The sequence below is a fragment of the Mus musculus genome, chromosome 14 (genome assembly GCF_000001635.26).
Source record: "Mus musculus strain C57BL/6J chromosome 14, GRCm38.p6 C57BL/6J".
Lineage (NCBI taxonomy): Eukaryota > Metazoa > Chordata > Mammalia > Rodentia > Muridae > Mus > Mus musculus.
The window spans coordinates 62,555,390-62,573,051 of record NC_000080.6 but is presented as its reverse complement, the minus strand read 5'-3'; the positions used below and the strand labels follow the sequence as shown (position 1 = coordinate 62,573,051).

At 45.2% G+C, this 17,662-nt stretch overlaps 1 protein-coding gene across 2 annotated transcripts in view; it reads right to left on the bottom strand.

The window, feature by feature from the left end:
* The window catches only part of Fam124a (family with sequence similarity 124, member A), a 52,750-nt gene extending 35,435 nt beyond the window's left edge, over positions 1-17,315 (bottom strand). Inside the window, exons 1-3 of one of the 2 annotated variants that reach the window (XM_030247908.1) lie at positions 17,138-17,242; positions 8,533-8,564; positions 7,886-8,006 (exon numbers count right to left, since the gene is read on the bottom strand). Coding sequence is in view for 1 of the 2 variants with exons in the window: in NM_001243857.1 (NP_001230786.1) it covers positions 8,533-8,564; positions 17,138-17,199 (94 nt within the window). In the remaining variant the exon portion in view is untranslated. Of the gene's footprint in view, positions 1-7,885; positions 8,007-8,532; positions 8,565-17,137 lie in introns of both variants that reach the window. The other variant, NM_001243857.1, reaches the window with a different exon arrangement.
* Between the last annotated feature and the right edge of the window lie 347 nt (positions 17,316-17,662).

Sequence of the window (17,662 nt, the reverse complement as noted above, 5' to 3'; positions counted from 1 at the left end):
AGGCCAATAGTTAAGAATCTATACATTGTTAATCTTAATTTGCTACAATTTATTAATATGTGATTTAATCCTTGTCTAAAATATACGATATATGTAACTTAGAGTCAACTCTTGTTTTAAAAAAATAGATCTACCAAAAAAAAAAAAATCAAATAAAAAAACTCCAAAATAAAAAACCCAAACAGACACTTTAAATACCAACCACATGGCTAGCAGCCATCTTTACTAAGGTGAAAGAAGAGTCCATGCCTTGTGACTCCACCACCATAAGATAATTACATGGTATAAACCAACTAAGACAACACTCATGAGCTTCTTAGTCCTGCTGAACCTTTGGTTGATCCTCGCATCTCCTTTTAGACTAAGGAAGCAATAGCAGATCTCCAAAAATATTTTGGATTGGTATGGATTTTTTGTATGATGATAAATTCCTAGGGTTATAAAGTTATACTCAGGGTTAACAAAAGTGAACATGGAGGCGTATGTCTAACTGCTTATGTCTTTGCCAACTGTTTTCAACACCAGGTCACTAACAATTTTAAATAAGGATCAACATATGTCTGATAAGGCATATTTGATAAATAAGATTGATAAATTCCTGAGGTCACAGTAATATATGCAGGTCACAGTAATATACGCAGGTCACAGTAATATGTGTCTAGCCCCCTTGTCTTTGCTCACTTTGTTATGCTTTAGCTATTTGGATAAAATGAGTCACACATGAAACTGTAATATTCTATAATGGTGTACTATAAAGGGGCCAGAAAGGCAAAGCTCCCAGCTTCTCTATGGACTGGACTTACGGTCTAAAGTTTACTACATTTATGGTCTAAAGTTTTATTTTGATGCCAAAAGAGCTTCAACTAAATCTTCAACTCAAAATTTTAAGGTTCTAACTTAACGGGGATAAAACTGTAAATTCCTAATCCTATAAAAGCTACTAATGTATAAACGGTTATATAATTCATTTAGTGACAGGCCTCATTTAGCCTCATGCATATGTTTAAAACGATTAAAGTTTGTTTAACTCAGGTATGCTTTATAGAGTATAGCCCTCAAACTCTTCAGAGACCTGTTCATTTAAAATGGCTAATGACAAAGCCTCCTCAATAGACAGAAATGGCAGCTCCCGGCAGGAACCCTATGGTTTTCAAAGACGGGTGGAATGTGGTGATTCCACCTGGACTGTAGTGACACTAACCATTGGGAAAAACTTCCTCACATCTCGCCTGCTGCGCCCAAACTGTGGACACGGTTGGGATGAGTATGGTACTCAGCCTGGTCAAAGTAAGATCACTCGCCCCAAGTTCCCTCTGCACATGAAAATCTCTCAGGTCTTTTGGGTCTGGCAGCCAAAGGCCAATGCTGTTCCATCATCTGAAGACTGAATGGTGTCCTGCATGACAGTTGAGGACTGACTACTGCCCCCAACAAAGCCATTGAGGCCGTGGGAGCCTAGGGCACTGTCTAGGTAGTGGGTAAGTCTCTGTCATCTTAACTGATGTGTAGGCCATTTAGAGTATACCTCCTGCTGTAACTTATCTTTCTCAGATCTCTGGTGATGTTGTCTGACTAACTGTAGCTTTAACAACAGCAGGAAGTAGTCATAGAAAAGATTAAATCACCTTTATCATTTATTATCAACAAAAAGGCTGGGATGTTAGGTCTCAAACTCAAGACAAATGGCCGAAGTTCCTATTGATCCTATCTCCCAGCGTCCCTCAGTCCCTGTTTTAGGGTCCTCTTGCTGGTATACTCTCCAGTCCAGGGGACTGGGCTGCCCTTCCCGAGCTGCTCTTCCCTGTATAATCTAGCCATTTTGACTATGCTGGTCCTTTTCCCCCCCTTGGCCTCTTGGTCTCCTCGCTCACCCCGTTTCCCTTCTCCCCTCTCCTCACATGGCCTGGGTCAAGGCCATGCTCACTCTGGACGCTTCCAGGTGTCTCTGCCTATGCTCCGGATTGTATTCTCCCTTTTATCTACAAGCAGTTAATGTTCTCCTTTTTGTATTTTTTATTTTTTTAATTTTTTTATTTAGGGTTGCTTCCTTCAGCCCTGACATTGGAGTGAACACTACAGGCCCACACATGTTGATTTCCTCAGATTTTCATTCTGAGAATTCTGGGTCAAAGAAAGCAAAAAGGCTCAGGCTGTCCTTGCTTCTCGCTCCACGTGTATACAGCAGGAATCGAACCCACTGATCACATAGGAGGACCATACCCGGTCCTCATGATGGAGAGAGACCCCCACCACAGAATCTTTAGGACAATGACACAGTTGTCATCTCTATCCCTACTCTGCCCTTTGAGTATGATTTTCATCATGGTTATGGGAGATGTGATTTTAACAATCTACTTGGAAGAGCATATTGCACCATGGTGATACTTGTGTTTTCCTTGATAGACTTTAGACTTAATTTTAAAAAAAGTGTGTTCAGAAAATGCACTCTCAGTGTCTGCCCAAGGGGCCTTCTGCATGTGGGTGGGGCAAGATTTATGTTCCTGGTTAGGAGCAACGTCAGGCAGGCGAGGTGCTGAGCTGAAGCAGGCCAGCTGTGACTCACCAGTGTTCTTTACTATCAGGAAAGGGCTGCTGAACCCTGGGGACTAGAAAGAAACATTTGTCAAAGATCTGGCTCAAGGCATAAAAAATTACCAGACAATGTCTTTGGGGGAACTTTCAAAGCAAAGACTGGGGCTGGAAAAGGAGCGCAATAGTTTTCTGGTTGTGGGAACTATGGGCACGACAGTGCTCTAGAGATTAGAGTTCCCCAGTCTTCTGCTGCAGGGAGAGAAAGGCTGAAACCCGGTGCTAGAGGAGGAACTGGATCCCCAGGCAGAAAGCCTGAACAGTTCCTATAATGATTATAGGAGAGACTGGAGCCAAGACAGTAATGGGCAGACCCAACTGCTAGGTTATGTTTGCTTCTGGCCTCTGTTTTAGCTTACGGACTTGGGCTTCCTCATTCCAGTGTGGCCACAGTGGAAAACAGACAAACCAATAAACCCTTCTCTCTGCTTTTCATTGTTACCCGTGTCCTTTAATTGGAGAATTGAGGATGGGTGGCCAAGCTTGGCTTGTTTGGGCTGCCAACCTTCAACCCTAAAAACTCTGGCCTTCCTCCTCTGTCTCTGTCTCTGTCTCTGTCTCTCTCATTGAGACTAAGGATGTTGTGGTGGCAGTAGCCATATTGTAAGTCTCAGGCAACCTTAAGGATGGAGCCTGGTGCCGCAGAATGACTCCCCAGATCCGCACTGCCTCCTCGGCTGCATTCATTTTAATGATGGAGGAGAATAATCCATCTCTACTTGCTTACCGGTTATTTTTCTTCTATTTCCTGATAGAAACACACACTGTCGGGGGAGCTCTCCCTAGTGAGGAGCAAACACCATGAGAGTTCAGGTGAGGGAGGAACAGTGACTCAGTACTGATTCCAGATGGCAAATGAAGGAGAGGGAAACACCCAAACCAAATGGTGGCTCTTGCTGCTTGAGAGGTGCTTCCTTGTGACCCAGAGGAGGGCAATGAGAGAACAAAGCCAGCAGTGGCTGTAGGCAGGGAGTTTAGAGAAACTCTTCTTAAGGAACTATAGTAGTGTGTGGGTCAAAGAGGAATGAAAACGGCCATCTGGAGAGCAGTTTGGAGGCTTAGCTGTGCACCAGCCAGCGGGGAACTGTCCTCATGATTATAATGGCTTTAATAACCAGGCATGGGGGTGATGCTTTAGCTTCAGTTGGCTACAATGATCAGAAATTGCTCACGCCAGCCATCCCTAATAACCAAGAAAAGTTTGACACTAAATTACAATTCTAGAGGCTCAGCTTTTTTCATAGTCCCTACTGCGGAGGAGAACCAAGCTAGAACATCAATAAACATAATGAGCCAATTAAGTGTCTCTCCATTTGGGAATTACTTAGAGTCGAAAGCTTAACAGGATCATGAGAGAGGGCAGAGCAATTGAGTATTTATCAAATCAAAAAGTCAAGGCTTTTATTGTAAGACAATTGTTTTGGGTAATTTTAAAGCAAATGTTCAATCAATATGAAGAGCTTTTTATGTAATGCTTTTAATCACTAAAAATCCTGTCTAGACATGAGGCATCACTCCTCATGCTCACATTTACTTATATTTTTATAATGAGTATAAGCACCTTTCAATGTTCAGAGTTTACTCTGAGTATAAAACATATTTCTGTTCATTGTTCTCATATTTAACAACCATATATAAGCCAGGTGTTACAAAAATAGAAAGATGGATTAATAAAAATGTTTACATCCAGAGCGGGAGTTATATCTCAGTGAGAGTGTTTGCTTAGCAGGGCCCAGACTCAGTACAATCTCTAGAATCACTAAGTGTCTAGTCCTTTCAGCCTGATTCGAAGTGGAGAGATAAGAGCTAACTTGTCTAATTACAGCCTCTGTTGGTGTTGGTATTGCTGTAACACACTTCCCAGGAGTTTCCAGAGCAGGGTGTCCTCTCTAAGTTGGGAGGGGAGATTTGCCTGCAGAGACAGAAGTGTAAGTGAGAGAAGTCCTGAGAGGAGTGGGCTGAACTCCATGGAGGCAGCACAGGCTCTGGGCTTTTTCTTAGCCTTCACATAGCAGGGATTGGAACACTCAGTGTCAAGGAATGAGTGAATTTGGTTCCTGAAGAGGCTGTTCCTAGACAGTCTACAGGCTGCTGATAAAGCTTGGGCACATCTATCCCCATATCTAACCCTAACCCTGGCTGGGCTTCCACTGGGAGAGGAGTCACATTTCTAAGGGGCTGGGAAGAGCCTCTTGCTCAGAGTTAGAGTCCCCCATATTACATTCTTTGGAAAAAGACTTCCTTGGAGATTTCTTAATCATTATCAAAGCGTGCACCACACAGATGCTCTCTGTGGTGCTGCGCTCCAGAGGACTGCTAAGACAACCTTGATTCCTCAATGGAAACTTCCACATCTGGAAGAACCTGGAGTAATATACTCCAAGTTCTACAGACCATGACCGTCAATCTAGACTACTGCAATCAGAAAGCTATCTGTCATAGTTGGAGTAGAAAGAAAAACTTTCCATGATACAAATAATAAAATAATTCCTACACATTGAGTTAGTATTAGAGAAAATAATGGAAGTAATGCTTTGGACTGAAGAGAGGACTGGGCACAGCCAAGAGGCTGCCAGGAAGATGAACAAAGCTATATTGATAACATACAAAGGACAACTAAGACTGCAAGCAGCAAAACAACAAGAAGCCCCAAGCCCAAACTCAATAAAATGACTGCAACCAAGATACAATTGTTAGTAATAGTTAAATATTAATGGCCTCAACTCTCTAATCAAAAGACACAGGCTAACTCAATCCACGTGATGACGTTTGCTGGAATAGAGAAGGACATCCTAAAATTTTCATGGAACAATAGCAGCAACAACAAAATACCCCCAAAGCAACCCTAAGCAATATGAACAATGCTGGAGGGATTACTGTTTGAGATTTCAAGCTATGTTACAGAGCAATAGCAATAAAACAATATGGCATTTCCATAAAACAGACATATAGACCAATGGAGCAAATTAGGAGACACAAATATAAATACAGTTGTCTGGTGGTTGACAAACATGCCAAAAATGTACAATGGAGAGGAGACAGCATGTTTAATAAATGTTGCTGGGCAAACTGGATGCACACCTGTAAAAGAAGCAAATAGATAAGACCTGTACCTACCTACCACCTTGCACAAGAATTAACTCCAGCTATAGCAACACACACACACACACACACACACACACCCTTAACATGAAACCTGAAACACCGAGCTTGCTAGAAGGAAACATAGTCTGTGCCTGAAAGGCATAGATGCAGAAAAGACTTTCCAAACAGGCCTTCCATTTGCTCAGGCATTTGAAGTTGCTAAATGGAACTTCATAAAACCACAAAGCTTCTGCACAGCTAAGGAAAGCATCAGTCCAGTGAGGAAGCGGCCACAGAATGGGAGAGACTCCTAACAGCCACAGAAGATTAACATCCGGAATCTATACAGAACTCCAAACAAAGAACCAAGGAACAAGTGTAACATCCGGAATCTATACAAAACTCCGAACAAAGAACCAAGGAACAAGTGTAACATCCGGAATCTATACAAAACTCCGAACAAAGAACCAAGGAACAAGTGTAACATCCGGAATCTATACAGAACTCCAAACAAAGAACCAAGGAACAAGTGATTCCGTTTAAAAACGGGTTTTGGATCCAAACTGGAGTCTCAAAAGATGAAATAAAAACGAGGAAGGAACATTTCAAAAGAGTATTTATTCATTACCCTTAGCAATTAGGGAAATGCGAATCAGAACCACCGAGACTTCATCTCACGCCAGTCAGAATGCCAAAGAGCAACGACTAACAGCAAATGCTGGTGAGGATCTAGGGGAAGGGACCCCACATCCACTGTTTGGTGGGATGGAAAACTGGTGCAACCACTATGAAAATCAATGTGGAGAACTCGCAAAAAGCTAAAACTAAGTCCACCATAAGACCCAGCTCCATCACTCCTTGGCCAAAGGACCCGACATCCGATGTGACAGATACTTGCTCAGCCATTTCATTGCTGCCTTTATCCACAATAGCTACGACATGGAAATAACCTAAATGTCCTCCAACTGATGAACAGACAGTGAAAACATGGTATGTACACACAACGAAATACTATTTAGATGTTTAAAAAATGAATTCATAAAATTTGCAGGTGCATAGATGGTTCCAGAAAAATATTATACTTTGTGAGGTAACCCAGACCCAGAGAGACAAATGCCATGTGTTCTCTCTTATCTGCGGTTCCTGGCTCCAAATATTCAAATGTGAGCATATTATGTGGAGAACTACAGAAATCAGGAAAGGAAAAGAACCATGGTGTGTGTGTGTGTGTGTGTGTGTGTGTGTGTGTGTGTGTGTGTGTGTGAAGGAGCTCTAGGTAGGGGTAGCAGGCTACAGGTGGTATGGAGGGGAAATGGGAAAAACGAGGAGGGACCTGTCTATAACTGAGAAGTGACAATACAGTGAGACAGGGAGGGATGAGGGTTAAATAACTCTATGGATGCTTGAAAAAGGGCATAGGGAATTATTATTTTACATTTACCTAAAAGTACATATGAAACATACAAGTATATGTGCACACATAAATACATCCATATACACAATACACACACACACACACGAGAGAGAGAGAGAGAGAGAGAGAGAGAGAGAGAGAGAGAGAGAGAGAGAGAGAGAGAGAGATTTATTGAAGTTGCACTACTTTGGGCTGGCTTCAATACTCCAGCCAAGAGCCATAGACTATCTAACAAAAACCCTAGTACCAGGCAGAAGAAACTTCCCATTGAGTTATTGGGCAGGGGGGTTCAAGGCTCTCCTAATACAATATATGCTGTTGCTGTTGCCTCTGGTTGCCTTCCAGAGGCTGTCTTATTGCTGAAGACACCACACATATTGGACATAGGACCCGGCGGGTTTGAGATGGAATTGACCTGAACATCTCCTCCCTGTGAACTAGCTTTCATAGCTCTAGAAGGTGCTATAAAAGCTGCGGAGGGGCACAAGCAGCCAACTGTTCTACCCAGCTGTGACACCTATGAGCCACAGCAATTCCAGCATGACAAGATAGCTCTACAGGTGCGACACTGGCACTTAATCAACAATAACCAACAGCTGTCTAGTTGAACTCAAGGCTCACTGAACAGGAGAGAAATCATGTCTGGTACTAGACAACATAAATTGGCTAACTATATGTGACTAGTCAGATCATGAATCTTAGAGGAGAACCTACAACTGCCACTTTCCGAAACCAGCACAATTCCTAACTATATTCTAAGCATTCACTTTTATACCCACAGTTAAGAGTAGATCTTACCCCAACCAAAGAAGGTTCTTTTTGCAGCAGGAGAGCATTACAGAAAGCACAACTAGTCAAAATGCAGAGAACAATAGACGGTGGGGTTCCCAGCCCCTGCGGATATATCCAGTGCCTGCATCTAAGGACCAGGGAACATCATGGAAGAGAAGTAGAGAGAGTGTAAAAGTCAGACCAGGCAGCATGCTGTGGAACTGTGCCTTCTAGTTATGACAGGGACGCTACACCCATGAAATCTCAACAGCATGGCAGGTTCTCAAGATCGGAACAATCCCAACAGCAGTTGACATCCCAACATAGATAGGGGAAATTAATGGGATCCCACCCCTAGCCGAGGGGCTACATGCAGTTAACAGCTTCTGAGAGATGGAGAATCAGCCTTCTCCGGGGATGAACTGCCTGATGGTTATCCAATACTAAGTGGTCAGAAACATAAGCATGCAGCAATGCATGGACTGAACAGGCTCTGTATTGATTGAATGTTTATGTAACAACAATGATTAAAGAAGAGGAGGTCCTGAATTTGGAAGGGAGTTGGGGGTACATGGGAGGAGTGGGGAGGAGGGGAGCAAGCAGGAAAGTGATGTAATTATATTTCAATTAAACATTTAGACAACAGCCTTGAAGGACATTCAAAGAATACTTACTGCTGGTGGAGGACAGGTGGCTGTAGTCGGACCTGAAACAGAAGATGTAAGTAGGATTAGACATAGTTTTCCTTATGCAAATGAACTACTTGCGCTAAAAGCTTCCTTAGTGGTGACTTGGTAAGTAGCATTTGCCTGCTAAAGCTGTCACGGGTGCAAAACAGCATTGAGGCTTCTTTTGTGCAAACCAACGCTATGTTTGAAGTTTAGAAACAAAACTGGGGCCTTCACATGGGCTCCACAAGTCATTCTATGTGATTCTCAGGCCCTCTGAATTTGCTGTAAAGTTTTTGAATATTTTTCTGGTGAGAAAACCTCCAAGTTTTCAACAAATTCACAGCTCCCCAAATGGTTACACTCCCATCAAGGGACACTTTCCCAATGTTCACTCAGTACCACTGGGTCCTTCCTTGCAGACATGATGGGAGGGACCCTGAGGAAGGAGGATAGAAGTTGGCCAGGGAATAGGGGGGCATCCACAGGGCAGCAGGGACCCTCAGCACAGGGCACCTCAGTTGATTCCGTTCCTAGGCCTGCTGGGTAGCAGAGCCACAGGATGTGGGATGCGATGGGGAAGGAGAGTTGAGAAGTGATTGATCTGTGTGAGTTTTATGTGGCGTACTCCATGGCTGGCAGTCAGGCACTATGAGATGGAATCCTGCCAAGGACCTGCCCTGCCTAGTCGGCCGCGTTCCTGCCCCACGGGCAGGGCTGTTAAGACTTTCCTCTTTGGCAAAGAATTTGGTTTAGAAGGTGTTTATGCCCTTGCACACCCAAGTCATTCTTAGGAGGAAATTAATTAGGTATGGAGGGATTCACAGTGCCTGGGAGTTAGGGGATGTAGCTATGTAAATAAACTGCTACATCAAGTTTAATTTTATAGGTACATATTCCCTTTTTTTCACCTCAGTCCCCAGTTGCCTTGCTTGATCATCCAGTTTCACCCTGTTTACCACATTTAAAAATTGTACATAAGACTTTTTAAAAGATTACCTTTTATGTGTTAAAATTACTACAGTGCCCAAACTAGATGATGCCCCAGTTTATTGGTAAGAAATAAAATGGAAGGAGAAGGGCATTGGCTTTCTTTTCTAGATGAAACACTTCAGTAGTCAAAATCATTGGTCTTTCAAGCCAGGAAGAATAAAAACTGCTAAAGTGATTTACGGATCCTTGATATACTGCACTCGCATGTGCCAAATTCTACTTTATTATCTGTTTTGGTGACAAAATACCTGATACAAATGACTTAAGGGGCAAGGGTCTGAGGGGGGAAAGAGCAAAGATTGTGCGCAAACAGGAAGTAGAGAGAGGTGGAAGCTGGTGTGCAGCACTTCCTCCTGGTTCTCTTTTTATTCAGCCCAGGACCTCAGCCTGTGGGAGGGTGCCACCCACATGCAGGAGAGGTCTTCCCTGCTCAACTGAACCTCTCTGGTATCATCTTCGTCGACTTGTCCGGGGCTATGTCTCCTAGGTGATTCTAAATCCAGCTGGTTGGTTACTTTCCACCTGGGAAGGGAAAGTGGCACTACCTGAAAGAAGTGAGGAAGGACAAGGGTTTGGACCCACTGGGCAGAGTGGATGGGAAATGAGCAAGCTAGAAAGACGGATGGGTTGGGTGAGAGCACAGTGCCACGTTGGCTGAGGGAAACGAAAGCAGCCAGGGTTGGTGACATCCTGAAACTCAGGATTTCTGCACCCGGCATTGGCACCTTAAACTCTTTCTGATGCCAGACAGAGCAGAAACAACACATTAAGCTGACACTGAGAAAGCTAATTATATAAAGTACAGAGAATGCCCAGCAAGCATTCAATAGCAAGGCTCTTCATCAAGGCTCTTCCATTTCCACACCACGGTCATCTTAGGATGGCCAGACTTTCCAGAAATTGCACAACTATCCAAATCCGACAGGGGGAGTGTATGACTCTGCCTACTATAGCAAAAAGGTGCCAGTCTTGTCAGCTAGGGCTCGCCAAAGATGAGATTCACACAGGCAGGCATTGTAAAGATCTGATACAGATGGATATGAATGTAGAATGAATATTACATCAAAGCCACAGTTAACAATCTTGAAGTGCCTTGGTAGTATTTTAGGATAAGCACTAGCATAAAGGACGTTCCTTTACAGGGTCCCCCTTAATCTCTCATGGCAGTGATGGGGTTAGGCTTGCCGACTGGCCAGCTTCTGACAGATTTGTGAACTCCAGTTCTTTCATGCAGCAGCCAACCTGCACAGCTCCACTCTGATCCTGTCTGACTTTCAATGGCGTCCATGCTCATTAGCTAAAACACGAACCCCTGTCTCCATGAAGGGTGACCTGTGCCCAGCTCTGCAGAGCTTTTCCCATTCAAACCAATCAGACAGAAGAGGCATCTAAAATTTCACCTTGCTCTGCAGCCTCTGGCTCTGAGTTTATGTGATTTGCATAGTTGCCATAACGACAGGATGACAGCTCTGAAGTGCTGCTCTTTTCTTGGTAAACCATCTGAGCGCGTTGTTTGGCAGCCCCCGTGGTTCCTGCTTTCGATGAAGTGATGCCCCGAAATTCACTCAGCCCTTCTCTTTGGAAATCACTGCGCAATTGTTCTTGGTTGTTCACGTTTGCAGAGTACAGCGCGATGAGATATTTATGAATAAAGCTTTGCATTTCCTTTCTTGTTCTTAGAGAAATTACCATGATTGGGAATACAGACCCAATACACCCGGCATTGGCACCTTAAACTCTTTCTGATGCCAGACAGAGCAGAAACAACACATTAAACTGGCACTAAGAAAGCTAATTATATAAAGTACAGAGGTACTTCCAACCTGTAGCTCATACTCTAAATAAGTTCTAAATAAGTTTATTTAATGGCACTGCCAGGGAAAGACAATCTATAAAGCTTAAGACAACTGTATGAAGAAATAGAATAAGATAATTTCAGAAAACAATCAGGTACTTTTCTAGACTGCTTGAAGGACTTTGTGCTCCCCAAACATTTAGTGGGTGGGAACAACTTGAGGTTTTTGTTTATTGGTCTCCTATCACAAAGTGGTCCCCTGCTAGCTCTGCATTTGACATGCAAGCCTTCCAGAATGAAGCATTAGAGGTGAACTTAGGGTCTTAAGATGTAACATTTTTGAACATATACTGTAGATGCAATATATTAATACAAGGATTATTCTCTCATACCTGATATATACTCCAAATATTGTTTTATTAATATTTGTGATAATAAAAAATTAGTTATGATCTGGGCTGTATGTTAGATGCATGCATTTGGGATTATGTGGGAAGGCATTTTGTAATTGAGATGGTTCACCTCTGCTGGAGGTCCACTAGATAATTTGCACATATACTTATTTTGTTAAAAAAAAATGAGTATCTTTCTAATTCTCTTTTTCAGGAAACTATGGCCTAACAACTAACCTTGGCCTTTCTGTAAAGCTGACCTTCCTGTTGATGCACATGCATGGCTCCCTCTATTGATGCACATGCCTGGCTCCCTCTGTTGATGCACATGCATGGCTCCCTCTGTTGATGCACATGCCTGGCTCCCTCTGTTGATGCACATGCATGGCTCCCTCTGTTGATGCACATGCATGGCTCCCTCTATTGATGCACATGCCTGGCTCCCTCTGTTGATGCACATGCATGGCTCCCTCTGTTGATGCACATGCCTGGCTCCCTCTGTTGATGCACATGACTGACTCCCTCTATTGATGGACATGCATGGCTCCCTCTGTTGATGCACATGCCTGACTCTCTCTATTGATGCACATGCATGGCTCCCTCTGTTGATGCACATGCCTGGCTCCCTGTATCATGAACATCTGCACTTACTCTCAGAGCACTAAATTGAATGCCATGGTAACGGAGCTAACTGGCCTTGGACACAAGCGACGTGCTCCTGTATGTAGTATATCGACATACTACAAGGGCATTTTGCATTCCCTATAAGAGTTTCTTTTTAAAAATGCTGACCCATTTGAAAATATTATTGTACCCATTCTCTCCCATATACCTGTCTCACTCCTCAGTTCTTGCCTCTTTTCTTAGGCTGCAGAGGACATTGGTTGTAGTTCCCTAAAAGGCGCGTCACTGCCATGAGCCTAAAGATCAGTAACACCTGACACAGAGGTAGAAGTGCCGACGCCAGACCAAACTACTGAAGAAATATACTAGACATGACAGGGTAGAGGCTATGTCTTGAAGACTCACTGAAGACAGTCATTGCTGGCACTGGCTTTTATTTGTATTTTCGAGGAACTGCCTGTCCCTCTGTGAAGAAATTCCGTGTCATAAGCTACTTTGCCAATGTTATCAATGGCTTGCTAGTTTCTCCTAACAGCAGACAGAAGCACAGGCTCATTTTCCAGTACAGCTTCCAAATGACATCTATTGTCACAGAATACTAGTCTGCCCTTTAGTCTTGGCCCATGTTAGGAAGGTAGGTCTGAAAAGGCAGCATTTCCTCCAAACGAAAATAAGGACTGTTTACAGATAAAATGGTTCCTTGAGAGTTGAGGTTACTAGGTGAGAAGCATGCTGAAGACTTGGGTTGCAGGACAATGGGCTGCAGGACATTAGGCCACGGACCCCTTGAGATTCTGCATCCTATTTGTACTATAATAGCAATGACAACTCCCAGCTGTGGCTGGATGTTCTGAATGACGCTCAGCTTCCTTAAACTGTCTAGAAACGTCTGAGTGTCTACTCTGTTGGATATAAATAGTGCAAGGAGCTTGGTGTAGGGGCACATGCCCATAATCCCAGCACTTGGGAGGCTAAGGCAGGGGTATTCGCAACTGGGGACCTCCTCAGCTACATAGTAAGATTGTCTCAAAACAAAACAAAAGGAGAGCCTGTGGTTATGATGTCACCATTGTTATCTTATAAAACTCTTAAGTTTGCCATCGGAGAGTTCTTTGTCATAACAATATGATGAGAAATGAGCCCCAGGGGCTCAGGTTGACTGATGCCAGGCACCAGTCCAGAAGCTTTAAATGAGCACACTCATTTAATCTTTACAGCAACGATTTCAGAGATATTATTATCTTCACTGTATGGAGCAGGGAGCCGAAGGTAGAGAGAGAGAGGAAGTGATTGGCTCACGGTTTCACACTTCCTAAGTGGAACCGGGACTAGAACATAAGCAGGCTGACTCTAACTTCCAAAATGACCAGCCCAGCCTGTTCACTACCAGTGGGACCCACAGTGTTTCTTAGAACCATCTCTCTGATCACACAGAAAGAAAATCAACCCAAGCGATATCCCAGAGTCCTTTGTTTTGTGTTCTTCTCTGCACATACACCCTTCTTCCAATCTGTGGGGAGCACAAGTAGCCTGGAACTCTGTCTGATCCTAGGTACCGGAGCTGCAGGGAAAGAAGCAGCAAGTCGCCCCTTGCCTCCTAGTGAGAGCCCACTCAATACTGCCCATCCAACCTAGGTCAGAGCTCCAGTCTGTGCTCTGTATTTACAGAGTGGAGGCCCCATCTGCTCTTTCCTCTGTCCCTCTTCTACCCAAAGCTGGTCCGTCCATCCATGTGTGGTCTGAAATCTACCTCCTCAGAATGCGAATATCATGTACAGTCATGTCTTCTCCTGCGTCTTTATTGTTCCCTTGATGTAGAACCCTTTCTCTGGAGAGGGATTGTTTCATCTGAGCCCTGACTAGGGACTTTACCTCATTTACCCCTCTGGAGAATTTTCCAGAAAATGCCTCAGCATTCATCTTTTCCTTACAGTATGATCTCTCTCTCTCTCTCTCTCTCTCTCTCTCTCTCTCTCTCTCTCTCTCTCTCTCTCTCTCTCTCCCTGCCTCTCACCACCGCTCCACTCCCAAAACCTCACTTCAGGATCTCCATTTATAAAATGGCACTTCACAGTCTTTATCTTACTGAGAGTCTCAGTTGGTCATTATTGATATTTGTTTCTCCCAAACTTAACCCTCTCTTGGTCCCAGGACAGCCTGCTCCTTCTTCTTGGGCTCTGTCATCAGTTTCTTTGCCTTTGCTGACATTTCAATGCAAGGGCTTCTCAAAGCTGAGCTGGCTAAGGACTCAGAGAGCCAAGGAAGCATGTGGATGCTTAGAAAGACAGAGTACTGTGGGTGCTAGGTAAATGTTCGCTGTGACCTTCAGCTGAGTTCATCTCTCCCAGGACTTCAAAGGCAGTTCCAAAGAGACTGTCATGTTAGACCTCCACACTGAAATCCAGAGATACCAGTGGCTGATTGCCCATCTTCAGACTGCATCTGCTGACACTGAAACATCCCACATCCTCCCCCTTAGAAAGGATCATGTGCTAGTTTGAGAGCCTAATTAATGCTTTTCTTCTCATAAACCTTTACCAAGTCAATTATTTTGTATATGTCTTGAAGTCATTTGTGGACCCCAGATTAAGGACACCCATCCTAGTGGATAGGCCACTTGAGCTGGGTTTTGAGAGAGGGAGTAGAATTTCCCCTGATAGCTAGGCATGCCAGGCAGAAGGGCAGAGCTGGCAGAAAGTAAGGCATCAGAAAAGCCTGCCAGGATGGCAAGGTCAGAGAGCAAAGAAACACCTGAGGAGAAGTGGCCAGCGGAGAGGAACTAACAACCCAAGGCTACATCCCATTCCTGCCATTGATAGACAAAAGAGCTGTAAACACTGGGAAGGGAGAGGGACATACTGAGGAAATCCTGGCATGGGCTGCATGCCTGTAAACCCAGTATTTGGGAAGGGAGGCAGGAAGATCAGGGCTTAAGGCTGTCATCAGCTACTTAGTGATTTCAAGTTCAACCTGGAATGCATGAGACCTGGTTTCCAACAACACAACAACAGCAACAACAACAACAACAACAACAACAACAACAACAAGTAGCAAACATTCAGTGAGTGAGCTTTATGTGCTCTATATTCAGCTTGGAGAAAAGAGAGAGGGAAAACAGCAGAAAGAAAGAACGAGCCAACTATTAACAGCACTCTTGATAGCGAAACCAAAATTCAAACTACACAGAGGTCAACAGCAAACACAAGGTTAATGGTCACAAGTTGAAACTTCTGTGTAAAATAATATCATCTTACATATTAATTTACGTTTTCTAGTGGCATAATAAGAGTTCTTTGAACAATGTCCTGTTACAGCAACACTCTTTAATGACAAGTAGGAACTAGAAGCACGGGTGTCCCCATATTAACTAGCTCATCCCAAGTGTCCTGGTAGTCATACTAGTCTGGCTTTTAGGGTGAAGACACCCCTCAAAGACAGCGCTACTTCCTCTTCTCCAAGGCAAGACCCTTGGGCAAACATCTGCTTTAGGTAAGCCCTTCAAGTTGAAAATTAGTGGGACAGTGACTGCTTCATGCCAACTATAACACAGCAGGCAATATTTGCTTTGTTTCTTCTATTCATGGTTCAACTAACCATGGGGGAGGGGAGAAGAGCCAAAGATGGTCAACTAAAGTTGATACATAATGGCAGTGTGAGTTAGTGAAAGAATCCTTGTCTATTGTACTTAGGTTGGAACTCCAGCACCAAAATATCAGGAAATAAACTAAGTTGACAACTGTACACCAACAGAATTGAAGCAAAAGCAATGGTGGGCAGGGGTGGGGACATCAAATCAAGTTACTCCTCTGTCACGGTTACCATGGTTGGGTAACAAGAGAAAGCCTGCTGTGTAGGGAAGAATGACAGTCCAGATTTAGGGTTGGGCTGGTGGAGAAGGCTGCAAGGAGGGGTGGGGTTGGGAGGCAGGACGAGCTTGAGGGACGCTTTCGTGGGTTAGGTCAGAACATAGGTCCATTCTGGAACTGGCCTCCCTCCCTGTTCTCAGTAGATTGCCAAATCCTAATATTAGTTTGAAACCTCTCCACCTTCCAGGAATTCCGAGGTCTTCTGTAGCCTGGGTAGCCCCTGACCTCTAGCAGGACTTCTCTAGATAGGAAAAGACACACGTTCCTACTGGGGTAGCACTTGTATCCTGGCTGTGGTGCTGACTGTGCACAGGAAAATCCTCTAGATATGGGCTGGGTGGAGACCATCACGGGACATTGGTTTCTGAAAATGCATTCCGTCTTTTGTCCTACTCAGGAAAACTGCTGTTGGGAGAGGACTAATTAGCCTCCAAAGGTTGGAGCTAATTACTGAGTCCATTGAAGCACACAAGACCCCATCACAGCATCCTGTGGGTACTCCAGGCTGGCGGGGTGGAGAGGCCGCTCAGCAGCACAGTATAAGTGAGATATGAAGTCCTCCTAGCCGGCTTCGGAGTCTTTTTCCTGTGCTGGTGTCCCACCCTCTCCACCTGCTTTCCTCCTCAGCAGCCTGGGGCTCCAAAGCTATCAGAGTTGCCTGGCTGGAACAAGTGCAGGCGCATCTCTAGGTGAAGGGGGATAGTGGCTGAACCTGGCACCGTGGGGCCACAGGGCTGCGAGGAACGACGCTGAACCTCGGGTCCCATCACCTAGCAGCCCGGGGTGGGGTTCTTCTCGCCCCTTCCCACCCTGACCCAGGCAACCACAGACCATGCCGCTGGCTCGCAGATACTGCACCCCAACCCCAGGACTGCCTCCCCAGCTCGGGCTCCCGAGCGCAAGTACTGAGCTCCCGCCCCGCCCGGCTGGGCTCAGCTCACCCTCCGGTCTCGGCGCCAGAGTCCACGCAGTCCTCTTCCTCACCGCCCGCCTTCGGGTTCATGGCGCGCGTGCCGTCCGCGCTCCCTCGGCCCCGGGGACCCTCCGAGAGCCTCGTCTCCGGCCTCCGCAACAACCCGGCCCCGCGAGGAAGCCGCTCGCCGCGCCCTCTCGCGGCCGCGCCCTCCCCGCCCTCCGCTCGGCGCTGCGCGGGCGCGCCGGGTGCCACCAGGCGAGGATCCGAGCGGGTGCACGGGATGCGCGCGTGTGCACGAGCGCGAGCGTGAGTGCGGGAGGTGCCGGGGGATGGACTCTCTCCATGAGCGAGGAGTGCAGTGGGCGTGGAGTGCAGTGGGCGTGCAGTATTTATCTTGCAACCCGCCTGGTGCATGCCAGCGCTGTGCGTTCTATAGTGACTGGTGCGGGCCCCATGTATGGAGTCTAGTAGCAAAGCTGCCCTCCCCTGGGTCCACAGTAAAGAGTCTGGAGTCCCCGGGCTTGCCCAGAGATTTTTTTCAGCCCCATTC